This window comes from Mesoplodon mirus, assembly GCF_964341445.2.
Source record: "Mesoplodon mirus genome assembly, chromosome: X".
NCBI classification, from domain to species: Eukaryota; Metazoa; Chordata; class Mammalia; order Artiodactyla; family Ziphiidae; genus Mesoplodon; species Mesoplodon mirus.
Window position 1 is genome coordinate 86342492 of NC_138981.1, and position 18290 is coordinate 86360781.

The 18290-nt window shown below is 42.4% G+C and overlaps 1 protein-coding gene across 1 annotated transcript; it reads right to left on the minus strand.

The window, feature by feature from the left end:
• Positions 1–3173: 3173 nt before the first annotated feature.
• On the minus strand, positions 3174–15665 carry XKRX (XK related X-linked). The gene is made up of 3 exons (XM_082610163.1): positions 15310–15665; positions 10868–11136; positions 3174–5030 (listed from the first exon to the last, which is right to left on the minus strand). Exons 1-3 carry the CDS (start codon positions 15642–15644, stop codon positions 4285–4287), a joined length of 1350 nt encoding a protein of 449 aa, XP_082466289.1. The 5' UTR covers positions 15645–15665; the 3' UTR covers positions 3174–4284.
• Between the last annotated feature and the right edge of the window lie 2625 nt (positions 15666–18290).

Here is an 18290-nt window from a genome sequence, read left to right on the forward strand (position 1 = left end):
AATGAGACCCCTGGGGTGGGAGAGCAAAAAAGCCTGCTTCCCATAGGTGCAGCCGTGCTTCTCCCTTGGTAGCCAGATTCTATTTTTAGCTTTGGCCCCTTTAAACTCCTCCATGCCCCTTTCGGGGGCACAGAGTGAAGCTGTGAATAACTCTGGATCATTGTCCACCCAATCCTGCCTGTATGTAAGTTACCCCCAATAAACTTCATAATTGTACTTTATGGAGTTGCCTGCTTCACTTTTCTGTCTTAAAATTCCTTCTCAGGGCTTCCCTGGTGGCGCAGTGGTTGGGAGTCTGCCTGCCGATGCAGGGGACGCGGGTTCGCGCCCCGGTCTGGGAGGATTCCACATGCCACGGAGCGGCTGGGCCCGTGAGCCGTGGCTGCTGAGCCTGCGCGTCTGGAGCCTGTGCTCCGCAACGGGAGAGGCTGCAACAGTGGGAGGCCCGCGTACCGCAAAAAAAAAAAAAAAAAAAAAAAAAAAAAAAAAAAAAAAATTCCTTCTCAGTTCAGAGGATATTTCTCAATATCCCTGCCTCCCAACAGTAATAAAGTCCAATAGCAAAAGGTTCAGAGAAGGAGCATCTCCATTCTTGGATAAATATTTTGGAGGGTCCAGAGTCAACTGATTTTGTACTAAAAGGTTTCTCAGAGACAGAGTCTCATGGATTTAGGTGGAATGTCCTGGGGGAGTACCCAACCCTACAGCCGTCCACCTCGCCCTAACCCAGGAAGTAGCAATCAATTCTGTAATGCTAAGGACTATGACCTTGTGAGGTGCAGGGATGAGGGGGCTAGCTGAAAGAGCACTATAGGTTGACCTAGTCTCTCAGGACTGTGACAGCTCCCAGAGAGGCATTATTCTGTACCATCCCCATCCTCTGGCCTGCTCTGGGAGTCAGCTTCTCAGCAGGAATAAGAGCGGTGTTGGCAAGAGAAAGTATAAGAGAATGAGCTTCAGCACTACCCTGCTCTGATTGGTTATTTCTGGAGGAAGTACTCATACAAACCTGACTGGGAGTTGCTCCCTCTAGTTTTATTCCCACAACCAGGGTCTAGAAGGTGTGTGTCTAAGAATATACAGGAGACAAAATCCTGAAACTAGAAAGGAAATGATTCCCTTCACCATCCTTCCCCTCCCCCCGAACCCCACTTCCTAACTCTCCCAGTCCCCAGCCTATAAGTGCATGTGAACACATGCTCGGTTTTCATCCTAAGCTTTTTAGGACTTGATCCTTCTCTAGAGTGAACTGAGTGGTGCTCCTTGATAAGAAGTGTTTGTGAGAAAGCATGCTTGATATGAACCCAGCCATAGCCCATAAAATATTCTTGAAACCACTAACATATTAAAATAATTTCACAAAGGACCTAAGAGAACTTAGAGGTTTACATCATGATCAATAGTATAAGGTCTGGAGCCTGAGTGCCCAAGACTGAATCTGGCTCTGACACTCTGTGACCTCAGGCAGGTCACTTCACTTTTCTATGCCTTAGAATCCTCATCTGTAAAATGCGGAATAACATTACCTACCCTCATAAGAGTTGTTTTGAGGATTGAATGAAATAATGCATATAAAGGACCATGCCACATATATCATAAGTGCTCATAAATATTAGCTAGTATTTAATTATCTGACAGTGCCTCATGGTTCTATGCCCATAGTCTTTAAGGCATTTGTGGAGCAAATGAAATTGATGGCCATTAGTTTATTTAATATGTTTCCTTAATATGTCCATTTGCCCATACTTAGCCTACTGACTTTCCAATGATACGAGGATAGTTGTTGTTACAATGGCCTAGCATTTACACCCAAACTTTGTGATTCTGCACTCCTTTTCCAAGACCCATTTGCTGGCCCCATCTCTGCCTCCTCTCCCACTCCGTTAGACTTGCCCCTACAAAAGTACCCTGTGTTACTTTAAGATTTAAGGATAAAAAGAGAGTAGTCAATTAAAGAAGTGTTTGCGAGTGGAAGGGAGCACTTTCCTCTGCTCTACCCCCTGTATTCCACAATTTCTTCATCTCCTGTGTATTTATGAGATTGCTGTGGAACAGAAAGGCCACCACCTATAGGAGGTTCTGAAGGTTCATTTGTATAACGTATCACTAGTGTCTCTTCTCTGTAGGTAAGGGCAGCAGGTTTTTCAGGTGGAACTTGCTCCACACTCCTTACCCTAAACTCGCTGCATTCCTGGGATATTAAGTCACTGAGGCTGGAGAGGATACGTGAGGGAAGATATGCCTGGTCCGGCATGAGGCACATTTTTTTGCCCTGTGTATCTCCACTCCAGCTCTAATTGGCTTTCCTTGCTCACTGTGTGTCTCTGTGCTCTCATAGCATCTGACCCTTAAGTAGCTGAGTCACATGGCTTTTATGGACCAAATTATAGTTCCACACTGCTCTTGCTCTTAATGGAAGGCATATTAACCATTAGGGAGAAATTCTTGCTTGAATTCCAAAGAGGCAGTGTGTTCTTCTGGAGGTTTGGTAGATTATTTCTTTCAAATTCACCTTGAATAACAGTCAGAGGACAGCAGTGTGTGCTTTTTATGACAACAACCTACATCTCCATCATGAAGGATGAGGATGAGGAATGCGGGAGTTAGGTTGAAAAAGGAAATCTCCACTGCTCCAAAGCAAGTCACTTCACTCTCCCCCAAATTAAGTATGCAATCCTTTTAGCCCCAAACAGTGGTTGAAGATGGGAAAACCACACTAGACATATCAGCAAATAGGGCAATTCTGGCTCATAGCCCTGCTACTTAGAAGAGGGAGCTCTTCCAACACAATGTCCTGACACTGTATAAGAGGAGGGGAAATGGCTAAAGATAAATTCTTAACATGATTCCAAGAGTAAAACTGGATGAGAATGAAAAGCCTTAGGTTAGATTGTTCGCAGTTCTTCACAGCACTGTGGTGGGCACAACTGTACATGCTACTAGGAGTTCTTCTCACTTTCCTGGTCTGTGAGGGGCAAGCTTTAGTTAGGTAAATGCTGGGATACTCGATCCCAATAAGCAGTGGCCATAGTAACTTCAATTCTTTGGTGACTTTAGAGGCATCCAGCTGACTTTCTCATCAAAATACCCAACTCATATAAGATATAAACATTAAGATACATAAGGAAGGGAGAACTGCATTCATCCACTGGGGGTGTGGGAGTGAGCAGATGGTTGATAAACATATGCTCCTTATTAGAAAATAAAATCCTGTGGGCAGAAAGCAGTACCGATGATGATTTAACGTGATCTCGTTTCCCTCCTCCGCCTTCACTCTACCTTGGAGTGTTAGCCACTCTCCCAACCCAAACAACATAAAGGCGATGTCCTAGCTATTATTACCTCTCTCTTCCCTAAAAAACAAATCAACAAAATACTCAGGATAGTAGGAAACACAAAGCAATCTTCATTTCTTCCACACATTAGAAACATTTTCAATTACAGTTCAGCTTCTCTGAGATCTACATCAATGTTGGTCAAAGAGCACAGAAAAGCCAGGTTGGAGGGAATCCCTGATAAGGAGGCATGAAGTGAGAGCTTTGATTCAACCACTCCACTCAGCACAGTGGAGGCCCATGCAGGTCCCTGAGATAGTCATTCTGCTTTATGCCTTGAAGGAAACCCACTCTGTACTCCCTCCTCAGAGTGTGCCTTTGAAGGGCCACTGAAAGGAAAGATCCTTGATGAATGATCACTAGTAAAGTCCTAATGGAGAGCTAACTCATTTAAGGAGCAGCTCTTTTAATAGTGGGGGTTTTCCTCTTAATCAGTGTTTCTCACTGGAATTAAAAGACCCCAGCCACATTCACAGTTACAGGTTTCACATAACTCAGACTGTTTCCCGGGAGGTACCCATAGCTGATAAGCAGGCACATCCTCTGATCAGTCAGGATATATTCTGGTGGGATTTTGGGCCATTCAGTTCAGCTCACAGAAACCTCAGTAATGCTCAAGTGAATGAGCAGAGCTTAAAGGTCACAGAGAGCCTTAGGTGCATGGAGGTAAGTTATCTCATAGGGCAGCCAGACAGCTGACCTGGGTGGGAGGAATGTGAATGATATCTCTGACCCTCCCAGGTACACAGTGGTTACCTTGGTGTCCAAACATAGCAGTCAATCTTAAGGAAATAAAATCTATTTGGGGGCTGCTCTTTCTTCTGATAGGCTTACAGAAAACTCAAAACAATGTCCTGGTGGGTACTCACCCATGAGCCTCATCATCTCCTTCAATTTCACAGTTGCTCTTGGCAACCCCAACCCATCCCAAAATACCCAAAAGACAGAATCAGACAATGCTTTGCCTTGTTTCAGCATCAACGGATGGCTCTGAGTTCTCAACCCTGCCCCGAGGGTGCTGGTAGCAGCAGACACAGTGGAGATAGTCCACTACATTGTGGGTGAAGAGTGAGCGCAACGGGTGCAAGTACTGGAAGAAAAGGAGCATGAAGCCAATGGAAATCAGATAAGCAATAATGAGCTGCAAGGCAATCAAGGAATGACAGTAATTCAGTAACACTTTCACTCCAAAGAACTTAAAAACCAAGACCATGATCACATTCTCTAACAATCTCACACTATAGTGCAGGCCCATGTGTCCCCAGTTCTGACCTTTCTCAACAAGGTCGCTGTCTGCTAACTTCAACTGCAAAGCTGACCAGCAAGAGAAGTTGATGCCAGCATAGAGGACGGTAACGGAAATCAACACCACTAAGGTGCCTAGCCGGCTGAAATTTTTCTCAATGTTATTGGGCATATGGGCACCACTCCTCCAGAACTTAACCCAAGGCTCAAAGAGGATGATCAGGAAGTTCAGCAATAAGAAGGGCACAGCCTTCAATTTCAAGGTGGCTGAAAAGAGCACGAGAATCATGAGGCGGGAGGTGATCTCCAATGTCCGCCAAATGGTGATGCACAGGACTTCTAGTGGCCCAAGGCGAATCTTGTATTCATCGTACTTGATCTGGATAGCCAACATATTGCAGAGGGTAGCCCCATAGGTGACAGATATCAGGGAAAAGACTGTTAGCACAGCTGTAAGAAAAAAAAAAGAAACAGAAGAAAATAGATAATCAGTCAATGTTGGTGAAGCTTGTACTCTGACCCAGAGGTCCAGAGAGATGATAGGTGAGACTCAAGGGCCCAAGTTAAGAGCAAACCTACGAATGAACAGAGCTACGTAAACAAACAGCATACACAGAAAGAAAATGGAAATAAACTAAATTTTTTTGTGTGACAGGGATTGGGGCAGTTTTTAATTTTTTCTACGTTTCTCTAGTTTCTAACTTTCCCATGAAGTAAGAAATGAACATATACTGGCAATATTTTAATAATCATATAAACATACAAAATAAACTAAAAACCATCACTGAGGGGTCACTAGCATTAAGAGGTCACTAACACAAGAAAAGTACATATAAAGGGATGGGTAGCATCTACCTGATGAAACAAGCTTCTGAGAAAACAGTGCTGGAGGCAGAGAGAACTTGATCTGAAAAAAATCCAGTCTTAGGAGACTCAGAGAGAATGCCTTTGGTTATAGAAGTCCCTGCTTTGATGAACATCTTCTTCAAGGAACTAATTTTGTTTGTGTATGCTTCTAGAACATAAAATATATACTGGAAATTCCATGAGAGCAGAAGGGACCATGTCTATTTTGTTCACTGTTGTATCACCAGAGCCTAGCACACTGCTTGGAGCATAGTAGGTTCTCAACAAATGTTTGTGGAATTAATGAAGAATTCTGAGTTTAGAGAGGCACCATAACATACCTACAACTAGAAGTGCTTGGTTCAGCAGTGTGAGAGCTTGTGCGATTCATTGAATATCCATGTGCCTCGGTCCCCTAGGTCACTGATATACTCTAGAGTTGCTTGTATTACTCATCAGCAATACCAGTTTCCCAATGCTTTGGTATACTTTAGGAATCCCCAAACTTCTGGCAGAGTGGTTTAAAAATTTAAAAATCCCATTTCCTAGCCCATAACATCCATACCACTGTGCGTTAGAGTAGGGGCCCTGAAGGATCAGGATGCCCTCTAATCCCGCTATCCTAAGTCTCAACTATAGGTCACACAGTGGCTCTTTCCTTTTCTTCCTTTCTTTATATCAGAGGATACCAATCACTAAGAAAAATCTAGTGCTCTCAAGGAGAGTGAGACGCCGGAGTGTACACATCCAAAAGAAAAGCTGGAGCTTTCTGTTCCCATAAAAACACTGGATCCAGGGAACTAGAGCCATAGAAATGTCAATTTAATCTGCAAGAAAAGTAAAGACCTTCCGATAGAAACCCAAAAAGAAGCACAGCGTTGTTTCCGAGATCTTTTTCTAGCTCTAAGTAGAGGGTTGCAGTCTCAAAGACTGGAAGACTCTCTTAAAGTGTCTATTCTTACCTTTATTTTTATTATTTATTATTTTTTTCCAGCTTTATTGAGATATAATCGACATATAACATTGTATTAGTTTAAGGTGTACAGCATAATGATTTGATATACTCTTAGCTTTATAAACCACTATCAGTCCCATCCTCAAGAGTTGATGCTCCTTGTAGAGTTTGGAACATCAGGGCATATGTACAGCCAGCCAAGTGTGGTGATGCTTTCCCTTAAATTTAGAACTCATTTATTGATAGTAGTGTAATAAAAAGAAGAAAGCCTGATGTTTCCAATAAATGTAAGAACACCTTCCATCTGTCTCCCTACAAAAAGACACATGCCATAAGAGGTCATAATGCTGCTAGTGAAATTTGCTCATCTATGCTGATCCAGATGACCTCCCAGAGAAAAAGGAATAAGAAAAGGGGTAGCAAAGAGAAGACAGGAGGGTGCGTGAAAATGAGGAAAACTAAAACCAAAAAGTAGTTCACAAAACCTTAAAAGAGAGGGTGTTGTCAGAAAGTTTTTAATAGGAGAAATCACTGAAGAATTGAAAACAAGGCCTTGTAGAAAGCTTCCCTTACATCCTTTGTAGAGTGACCTATAGTTAGAAACATGGATCCTAAAGGCAGATGTCCTGCATTCCAATCCTCTTTGCCATCTATTACTTATGGAACCTTGTGGGGAAACTTGCTTAACCTCTTGGTGCCTCTGTTTCTCATTTGTAAAATGTGGATAATAACAAGTATCTCATAGTGTTATGGTGAAGATTTAAATGAAATAATTAGAGAAATGCCTGGAACATAGTAAATGCTATCTGTTAGCTCCTATCATCATCATCATCATCATCATCATCATCATCACCATTCTCTATTTCCAAAAGTACAGGAGATGCATTTACTTTGCTTAGGTGCTACCCTGACACTTAGGAAATCAGGTGATTTCAAAATTGATAGAACATCTAGACATAAGCCTTACAAAAATGTGAAAAACCTATAATAAGAAAATGATACAATTTTACTGACGTATATTTAAAAATATTTAATGACATGTACTTTGGTAAACTTGTATATAGTTGGCCCCCTGCATCCACAGATTCAACCAACACCATGGATAGAAAATACTCGGGAAAAAATTCCAGTAAGTTCCAAAAAGCAAAACTTGAATTTGCCATGTACTGGCAACTATTTACTTAGCATTTACCTCATATTCATAACTATTTACATAGCATTTACATTGTATTAGGTATTATAAGTAACCTAGAGATGATGTAAACTATACAGGAGGATGTACACAGGTTATACACAAATACTACACCATTTTACATAAGGGATTTGAGAATCTACGGATTTTGGTATCTGCAGGGGGTCCTGGAAACAATCCCCTGCAGATACCCAGGGTCAAGTATAGTTTTCTTGCTACAGGTCTTACATATTTATGACACAGTGTAGTGATGCTACACGGATGTATATTTATCTCCAAACTCATCAAGTTGTACACATTAAATAGGTATAGGTTTTTGTTTGTCAATTGTACCTCGATGAAGTGATTTTTAAATATTTAATGAAATGGAGAGTTAAATTATCTTCTAATATGAAATTGATTGATCCTGTAAAGATGTAAACTCCCTCCAAAATAACCTAAATAATTGAATGCAATCCCAATCACAGTCTCAATAAAATGTTTTTTCTTTTGTTATTATTGTTTTGCTTTGTTTTGTTTTCTGGTGGGTGAATTGACAAATTGATTGTGAAAATTCATTCTGTTTGGAAGATCAGGCTAAATTGCTCTACTAGATATGAGCTGTGAAAGGCCTTTGAAAGGCACAAGACCTAAAAGCAATAAAGAATTTGGATACATAAAAATTTAATACTTCAAAATGCCAGAAAAGGGCTTCCCTGGTGGCGCAGTGGTTGAGAGTCCGCCTGCCGATGCAGGGGACATGGGTTCGTGCCCCGGTCCGGGAAGATCCCACATGCTGTGGAGCGGCTTGGCCTGTGAGCCATGGCCGCTGAGCCTGCACGTCTGGAGCCTGTGCTCCGCAGCGGGAGAGGCCACAACAGTGAGAGGCCCGCGTACTGCAAAAAAAAAAAAAAGCCAGAAAATACTCCAAGTATATTGTCTCTTACGTATAGTGTGTTGCACATCTGTTACATGTGTGACATGTATATGCACATTTAAAATGTGTGTATGTACACACATACAGAACATTATACAAATGTATACATACACACTTATCCACAGCAGAGAAAGGATTAATAGCCAGAATAAGTAAATAGATCCTCCAAATTAATAAGGAAAAGGTAAATAACCCACTAGAAAAAGTGAGTAACATATAAGTAAGATATTTAAAGAACAGAATGACCAAACATGAAATGATGCTCATAAAGAAAGTAAATTATTAAAATAGTTATTTTATAATTATATAAATATTTAGTTTAAGATATAAAGAAACAGGCATCTTCATACACTGCTGGTGGGAATACAAATTCATGCAACCTTTTGGCAGTACTGCTAAAATTCTAAATATGCATATCTTTTCTCCCAGCAATTCTACTGCTAAGAAGTTATTCTACAAAGTCTCATTCCAGTACACAGATGCTTATAAGGATGTTCATAGGAGCATAGTCTGTAATCAGAGAAAAACTTTTTTGCATGGATGGAAAAATTATAAACAAACTTTAATCCTACCAACAGAAGATTAGGGAAATAAGAAGGAATGGTCCAATTCATATAAAGGAAATATATAGTATATTTATCATTATTATTATATATATAAATAACTGTTGAAGAAATATTGGCATACTTTTGAAAAAAACATGCTGCTGAATAGAATGTTTAATTTGCCTTTTTTGGCAAATATATATATATACACATATATGTGTTATATGTATGTTTATATTTACATAATAAAAAGAAGTCTGCACTACTGTGTATAAAATAGATAACTAATGAGAACCTGCTGTATAGCACAGGAAAGAAAGAAAGAAAGAGAGAGAGAGAGAGAGAGAGAAAGAGAAAGAGAGAAAGGGTGGGGGGAGGGAGGGAGGGAGGGAGGAAGGAAAGAGTCTGGAAGGATATACACTAAATGGTAAACAGATTACCTTTGGGAAATGAGATTAGATCTCCTATTTTATATATATTCTGTACAGTTTTGAGTCTTTACCATAACCATGTCTGATTTTTATAATTGAGAAGAATAAGGACCAAAAATAGTAATACATGATCATGGTAAAAAGAAATCCAAACCATATAAAAGGGTATAAAGTAAAAGCTAATAAAAGTCAGCTGACTTCTCATTTTCACTCGCTAGAGGTAAATGGTTCCTTGCATATCTTTCTAGAAATAGTCTGTGCATATACAATTACCTGCAGGCCATCCGGTTCGTGCATGTATTACTTTTATAATGCATACATATTTTAATTAGATAGTTTAATTATCCTCAAAATTCTCAGGAGGAAAAGCATCATCATTTCCAGATTTTTCTCCCCATACTACTGTCAATTCTAGGTATGTAAAAAGCTTCAAGACCAGTAGAACTTCATGAACAATTCTTAGTAGAGAAAAAAAGAGAGCACATTTCCTCCTTTATTTGAAACATAGGGCTTTGCCAAGCAGGGTCAGCACCTAACAATAAGGAAATGGTCCAAAGCTGTACCCACAGCTGTACCAGCTCCAGTCCAAGCTAGAGGCTTACTCATCTTGGGATCCCTCTTTTACAAGTGGGAAATTAAGACAGTGATCTCTTTGGTAACTTCCTCTAAAGATTACAGAGAAGGTCAGAACCGGGACCAGGCCTGACTCGCATCGGTATTCATTCCACACCCCTTTTTCTTTCTCCCCACTGGAGTTGGAAGGAGTGATTAAATCAGTGGTTCCCAAAAGTGGCTGATCAGAATCAACTGGGGTACATTAAAAAATGCAGATTCTTGGCCTCTCCACACTCAGATTGATTCAGGTCTGAGTATGGGATGTAAGTTTTAAAGGAAGATTTCATCCAGTATGTTTTCTCATGATCCGTAATATTTGGGAACCTCTTACTTAAAGGCAGCCATCCCTAAACCAACCAACCAACCAACCAACCAACCAACCAAACACACTCAGTACAATTTAAACACTGTGGGTAGGGAAAATGTCCTACTGGCTGTTGGTATTACTCGCTTCTTCTGGGTCCAGAGAGGGTTTTGCCGTGGCATTGTTAGTCTAAACACCTTACCCCAGTTTCAGAAATCTGGTAGGCCTGAGATGTCTGGCTCCCCAAGTTGACTCTCGGTGCTGTCCAACTAGTTCTATAATACCAATAGAGTAATCACTAGCCACACATAGCTACTGAGCACTTGAAATGTGGCTAGTATGACTGAGAAAATAAATTTTTAATTCTAAATTTTAATTTAAATAGCCACATGAAGCTGGTGGCCAGTATATTGGACAGCTCAGGTCTAGATTTCTAAGACCCTTGATTTCAGTGGAGCCCTCCCCTCTCCTGACCCCACTCACCTCTACCCAGGGGGACCTCTGCAGAGATCAGGGTCACATAGAGCTGACAGGTCAGCTGGGGCACTGAGCCCAGGAAGGCTTGGATCTGTGACATACGTTTGTAGGCACTGCGGTGCATAGCCAGGGTCCGGATGGAGTGGCCCACCTCCCATTCTATAAGCACCTCCTCGCCATTTATTAGCATCTTCTTTCGGGTGAGGCTGACATAGGGCTCCTCCTGCCCTCCTTTCTTCCACAGTGTGAGGTACTTAATCATGGCTTCCAAACATCTGCAGAAGTAAAGCATCATGAGTACTTAACTAAAGCTGTCCTAGGAAGGAAAGTTGTAGTGAGGGGGGAAAAATAACTCAGGAGGGCTGTGCTACTTTTTGCCATTCCTTCTCTCCTGTTCTACTCGTTTCTCATAAGGCAAGGAGTTGGTCATGCCTTCCACGTGTCACTTCAGTCTAAATCCTTTGTGTTGGGTTGGCAATCGACCAACCTAAGAACGCCAATTCAGAAGTGTTTGAGGACTTAAGAATAAGCCTGTGACAGAAAAATGGCTTGAACACAAAGACATTAAAAATGTGTTGAGAGAAAATGATGAAGGTTCCAAAAGGCTCTGGTTTTCATAACACCTCAGGTTCCTGAGGTAAAGCATTCCTTATTCAAAGCTTTCAGCTCCATAATCAGAGCTTTTGAGCTCTGCTTTTTCAAAACAAAGCCCACAACTATAACTGTCTCAGCCAAAAAGTCTTGGAGGGGATCTGGAAAAACCTCTCAAATATACAGGAAAGCCATTTAGCAACGAAGGTACTTAAAAGGCTTGACAACTCAGAACCGAATGTACTATATACCTAGAGAACCTCAAAAGATCTCTTTAAAGGTTGTTCTGGGTGCCTCTTGACCTGTTTGGGAACAATAGCCTTTTAAACTTCATTCTTTCTCTACAAAGAGTAAAACATCCTTATGAGATCCTATCATCCTTGAAATAATATTAAGACCACATTTCCTGCTGTAACTGTCCCATATCCCCCATATAAATCAGAAGTCTTTAGCAGTTCTGATGTGGTGAAAAGAGAAGCAACTAGAACATCTTGTTTTGGAACACCTGAGTTACCACTTCCCCCACTCACACTGAAGTAAATGGAAACTGTGAACTATTTCTTCTAAGTAAGAACAGTTGTGTCAAAAATTAAGCAGTCTTTCCTGATAGGCTGAGGGCACAGGTTGCATTTATCTTACCCACCACCCTTATCAGATAGTGGGCATTTGATAAATATTTGCTGAGTAAATGAAAGAGTTAGAAGGAAAAAAAGAATACAGGGTGAGAAGTGATGGAAGGAGAAGATAATAATTAATAATGGCAATGTAATTTAACAACAACAAAAAAAAACACACCAAAGATGAGATCAGATTTATATGCTCTCTAGGCCTTTGGCTCCCAATAGAAAAGCTTGGAACAGTGCTGGCTGTCACTCTCCACAGGATCCCTTTAAAAAAAACATTTATATTGGACTACAGTTGATTTACAATGTTGTGTTAGCTTCAGGTGTACAGCAAAGTGATTCAGTTATACATATACATATATCTATTCTTTTTCAATTTTTTTTCCAATTTAGGTAATTACAAAATATTGAGTGTGTATATGTCAATCCCAAACTCCCAATTTATCCCTCCCCCCACCAGCTTTCCCCTTTGGTAACCATAAGTTTGCTTTCTAAGTCTGTGAGTCTGTTTTGTAAATAAGTTCATTTGTATCATTTTTCCACAGGATCCCTTTGAGATTGGTGCATGTGTACTGGCCTAAAGCATGTAGTTTGAAACATCCATGTTGTAGGGAAAAATCTAAAATCCAGGAGAGAAAAAGATGGAAGGAGAGAACAGAAAAGGAAAAAAAGCAACTTTCTCTTCTTATTCAGGAAAAATGCATAAGTACATTTCCAACAAGAGAGTTTAGATTTTAACCCAAGCCCATCAATACTATTGCTGAATAAAACACTGGGGGAGGCAGTGGCATGAAGAATTCTGTTTATACTTCTATTCTTAAGGCCATTTACTGGTTTAAGTAAACATGTTTGCCTTGCTTATAAGTGGCAGTAAATGAGAGTACATTTTCATTTTCAGAAGTATCTTTGCATTTCATATAAGGGAGCCAGGACCTCCAAACACCTTCATGTGCCTAATAGCATTCATCAAGTTCCTGCCTACCTAAAAAGTAATTTGCCTTGAAAATAAGCATTATCAAGGATATGATTTATGAGCTTTTAATTATTTTTTCCCTGCTGTGAGGTAGCTGACTGAGATTATAAATGCTTTTCAATCATTTCTAGTGGGAGCTAAATGACAAAAATGAAACATAGTACTCAACACTCCATATGGACGGTCCAAATCAAAGATGGCTTGGGAGGCCACAAAGCAAAGAGAGAAGTCGAAACAGGGAGGTGGGGCAGAACTTACTGAAATTTGCATCTTAAGAGTGATTGATCCGTTAACTCCATATATTGCATTTGAAAAGGGCAAGAAGAAAGGTTTCCTTGCTCCTCTAATGACATCTCTAAATGACATCTTGGTTCCAAGTTCGAGATGAGGTCTTCCTTTCACAGTTTAACTTCAAAGATTTAGAACTGGAAAGGCCCTTTAGATTACCTAGTCCAGAGGTTGCATAGGCCAGCTGAGTCACATCTCACGAACAGCTGTGGCGTGTTTGGCCCAGACAGTGCTTTTATTTAATTACCAAAATCAGTTGTCAACATGTTCAATCATTCTATTTCACATAAAATCCTGTCTTGGGAGCTTGTCCTGAAAAGTTGGGGCCTTGGCGATACTGGGTCTGAATTCCAACAGGGAAACAATGGGCTGGAGCTGTAGAGAGGCTGGCCTCCTTTAGGCAGATCTTGCGGACTCCAGATTGCCACAGTACTCACTAACACTCCATCATTTCTCTCACACCGAGAGTTCATTTTTACTTATCATCACACGTGAAACTACTGTTTTTTCTCATCCTTGGCTTGCTTCACTCGTTTATGATACCTGCCTGGCCCCTGTAAGTGTTTGAGTTTGAGACCCATGATCTAGCCCAACCCATTTATTTTACAGATGAAGGAACTGAGGCTCAAGGCATCTTCAGGGATTTCACCAAGGCCATGCAACTAGTCAATGACAGAGGGCAAACTAGATTCCAGGTCTCCTGAATTCCAGGCCACTGTTTCTGTTGATGTCTCATATTTTCGCTGATGGAGCATAATCAATTCCTCTCCATTTAAACATATTGATAAAATTTTCTTTTAAAGGGGGCAGTTCCATCCTTAGTTTCAGACTGTGTTTATTTCTAAGGATGAAATATCTTCCCATTGCAATTACAACATCAACACTCTGACCCATATTCCTCAGCTGACTGCAAGTTTCTGCCTCTCTTGCAATCAAGATAAATTTGGTCCATTCTTTCCTACTGACCTCAGAAGTTTTGCAACATCTCTCTACCTTGAAAATCACATAGCATCCAAATGAGACTTCTGACACAGATACCTGTACCCCTAGGATAAGGCACATTCTTTTTTTTTTTTAACATCTTTATTGGAGTATAGTTGCTTTACAATGGTGTGTTAGTTTCTGCTTTATAACAAAGTGAATCAGCTATACATATACATATATCCCCATATCTCCTCCCTCTTGCGTCTCCCTTCCACCCTCCCTATCCCACCCCTCTAGGTGGTCACAAAGCACCGAGCTGATCTCCCTGAAGGCACATTCTTGTCCCTTCAAAGCAATCTGAATGGGAAGACTCAATACTATTACATTGTGCTACAGCATCCAGATGGAGAGATAAGCTATCTTCCTTTGCCCCCTTCTAACCGTGTATCTTTATTGCAGAAAGATACAGAGATAAATAGGAGACCAATAAACTGACAGAGAAAAATAAACTACAATGGGTCCGGGTACCAGATGAGCACAAATGGCTTAAAATACTTTCCAGATGTCAAATAACTCCAGAAAATTTGAAAATATCAGTAGCAGCAGCCCAAGCAACTCAGGGTAAAGAAACTGAATGTGACATGGGATGGAGGGGGTAAGAACTTCCATCCAATTTAAAGAGCATCTAAAAGGCAGAGTCAAAATAACACACTCTGAAGCTATAGCCTGTGTTTACAAGGTGACCACATCAATTGGTCTCATACCAATTTTCACAACCCGAATCAGGATAGCAAACATTGTCAAATGAAGTCTTATTAATGGTACCATACATGGTTTCGGAACACAGGTACATGCCATATGTTCATTGTGGTGGCACTTAAGACTGCAGATAAGACTTTTTGGATGGTAGGCAGGGAAACCAAGAGTGGGAGGGAATGGGAGAATCGATTCGATTCGAGGCACAGTAACAGTCTTAAAAATATTAAATTTATCTTTCTCTGCACAGTTGGGGGGTAGGGGAGGAGGGAAAAGATTTAAAAGTTGCTCACCTGATAACAGGTCCCAAGAGGATTAGATGCATAAACAATGATAGTGGCTTGTCTTTGGCCAGATCTCTGTGGACAAAAATGAGCGTCAGCTGGACCATAATGGATGAAAACATAAAGAAGGAAAAGGTGTATGCCATCCAGTAGGTTTCACTATTCTTCCGATAGATTCTAACCATGTACAAGGCAGATGCTGCCTCCCCACAGTACAAAAACGTGGAGAAGAGGATGCCAAATGGAAAGGTAAATCGGGGGTTGGTCCCACGGATGACATCTTCCTCCAGAGGGGATATCGGCTCCACGTTTGGCTCCTCAGGAATTTCAAAAACTCGGTCCATTGTCGAGGTTCTGAGTGTTGTGGTCTGGTCTTCAGAGCAATCCCATCCCCAACTCCCAAGAGAACCCTGTAGCCACTGCAGTGCAAGTATTGGTGAGGAGAGCTGTCAAGTCCAATTCCAGAACGGAGATCTACTAGTTAGAGCAGGAGACCGCTCTCTCCTCGTCTCAAATTAGACTTGTTGGAGTCTGGGATGAAGAGCCCAGGAATACCACTTTGAAACTAGACTCTTGATTGGCCCAGGATTCCAATCGTCAACTACGTGCTGTGGAAGTTGGACAAGGCAAAAGCAAGCATCTTAGCGCCCAGTCCGGAGTCCAATTCCAGGCGCGTCAAGAGCCATGGGAACAGCTGTTTCTGTGGCGGCTCCGCCTTTCGCAGCCCCCCAGGCAGGGCGGGTAGCCACTCTCTCGGGGGCACCGACACTCAGCAGCTCCTCTTGAGGAGCCCTGACCAGTGTGCTCTCTCAAATCAGCCGAGAACTGAGCCAGGGCAGAAGAGGGGTCGCAGCCTGAGCGTCCCTTCGGGGATCCAGTTCACTGCCCAGGTACCTTAGCTAATGCTAGGCTGCGGCTATTAGCTCGCCTGCTCGCCGGCGGTCTCTCCGCACCCGCGCTCAGTCAGGCGTTCTCACGGTGGCTCCTCCAATTCCCCAAGCTCCGCCCCCAAGGCAGCCAGGCCAGGGGCAGGAGCAAAGCCACAACCCCGGCCCCAAGCGCAGTCAGCGGGGAGAGAAGCAGAGCGCGCGCCAGCTACAGGATCAAGAGAAAGCTGGAGGGGCTTCTTTTCCACAGAGAAACTTTGCTAGCGAAAAACACGACGTGCGGGGCGCCAACCCGGCCCGACGGATGTCGGCAAACTCTTGGGCGCCGTCTGCTGCCGGGGTCCTGCCTGGCTCGCAGTTCCAGCTGTGAGAGGTCGGTGGCTTCAGGAACAAAGGCACCGATGGCGGGGCTGCACGAAATGGGAGAGACAGCTGGGGCCAAACAAAACCAGCCTGCGAGTTCCAGGGCGGGCAGATAAGGATGCTCGGTGCACAGAGGCGCGACAAAAAGGGGCTTGGGCCAACCTTCAGAAGCACTTCTCATCACGACCTCTGGACTCTGGAGGGAGCCACAGCTTTCCTCTTCGCCAACAGCAGCAGACCCTCAGTTCTACCCCGCCCTCCCTAACTAGCCCGCTCCCACGCTCGCTCTAGCCCGGCGGTTAAGCAGGAGTGTCTCTCTCAGCCTCAGGGTTGAATTTCCCTGGGTCCTATTGCCCTACAGATTTTATCACGGTGGGGCTGGGGAGAGACCTGGGGGGCAATTGGGCTGTAGAGTTTCCTTTCCAAGCGAGAGTGTATGTAGCAGAAGGAAGAAAGAGAAAGAGGGAATGTCAAAGAGAGACTCAAGGTCAGCCCACAGACCCATATTATATGCCTTGATTTCTCCACTTGCAAAATGAGGCCAGGATGGGAACTTTAGAATGAACTTTCAGGTCTTTGGCTGTAAGGTTCTGAAGAGGTGCCAAATTCTAAATAGACTGGAGAGGAGCCAGGAGAGCTGTTAATAAAAACTGAGAGGGGTGTCTTAAAGAGCTATGAAAATTGCCTAGATTCTTAAGAGCAATCTTCCCCCACCTCGCTGAGCTTTTGTTTTTGTGCCTTCATTTGCATAATTCTAAACCCCAGGGGAAAAGAGAAAACATCTGCCTCCTGATAATAATATAAATGTAGCAGAGCCTGTGCCAATCTCCTTTTGCTGCAGGAAGTCAGTAAAAAGGATCTATGTGAGGAGTGGCCAAGTAGCAGCCACCAAAATGATGGTTTCAAGAAAGGCTTAGTCTTGCTGTTGTATTGGTTTTTAGGATTCCTGCAATTGCTGTCTCCTTTCCCCAGGGCTGATTCAAGAACAGATAAGCTTCAAAAGGTTGTTGCTTTTGAAGCAGATGTCCCATCTTGGTCTGTACCTGTGTTAGCTGCTGGGTTAGGAGGCTGACGCTTCCTCCTTTCTGTTTCACAAGGCGGGGCAATGCTATCTGAGAACACTTCATAGTGTTGATGGCTTGGGCCTTTCCAAAAGGCACAAAGTTTTCTGCCAACAGTATACAGTGCAGAACTTCTTGTGGGCTTCTTCAAGACCTATTCCCAAGATGGATCACAAGTAGGGTGAGAAACTCATCTGTTTGCTGAGTTGGGATGAATTGGCCACCCTGACATGGGAGACTGAAACTAGGAAGACTGTAGAATCTCCATGTTTTTCTTTTAGCCTCTCCTCCTTCTTCCTTGTGCCCTTGTCATTCCCCAAATACACAAATCTACACTGCCTTCCTACTTTGTTCCAATATGATTCCTTCTGACATTTAAGGCTCTCTATAATCATCAGACTATTTTCCTCTCCAACTTCATCGCCCACGCTACCCTGCCACACCCTTTGCTCCAGTCCAGCAGGTTTTCTCACTTAATCACACTTGCCTTGCTCTCTCAGCGCCTTGTTGAGGCCATTTACAACCCCCTTCACTCTTTTCTGCATTAGCCCAAAACCTAAGCTTCTTTCAAGGGTCAGTTCAAGTATTACCTCCTCCAGGAAGCCTTCCCTCACCTCCCCAGCTCTCACTTTTCCCTCTGTCTTTGTGCTACTGGCATGTACTCTCTTGCTCTAGTCCT

What these genes read in the sequence shown, in the direction of transcription:
- XKRX (XM_082610163.1), bottom strand. Translation starts at nt 15,644, where the DNA reads ATGGACCGAGTTTTTGAAATTCCTGAGGAGCCAAACGTGGAGCCGATA. An exon ending in CTCTTGGGACCTGTTATCAG is followed by an intron (nt 11,137 to 15,309) that starts GTGAGCAACTTT and finishes TTACTTCTGCAG; the next exon opens with ATGTTTGGAAGCCATGATTA. An exon ending in AGAGGTCCCCCTGGGTAGAG is followed by an intron (nt 5,031 to 10,867) that starts GTGAGTGGGGTC and finishes TTTTTCTTACAG; the next exon opens with CTGTGCTAACAGTCTTTTCC.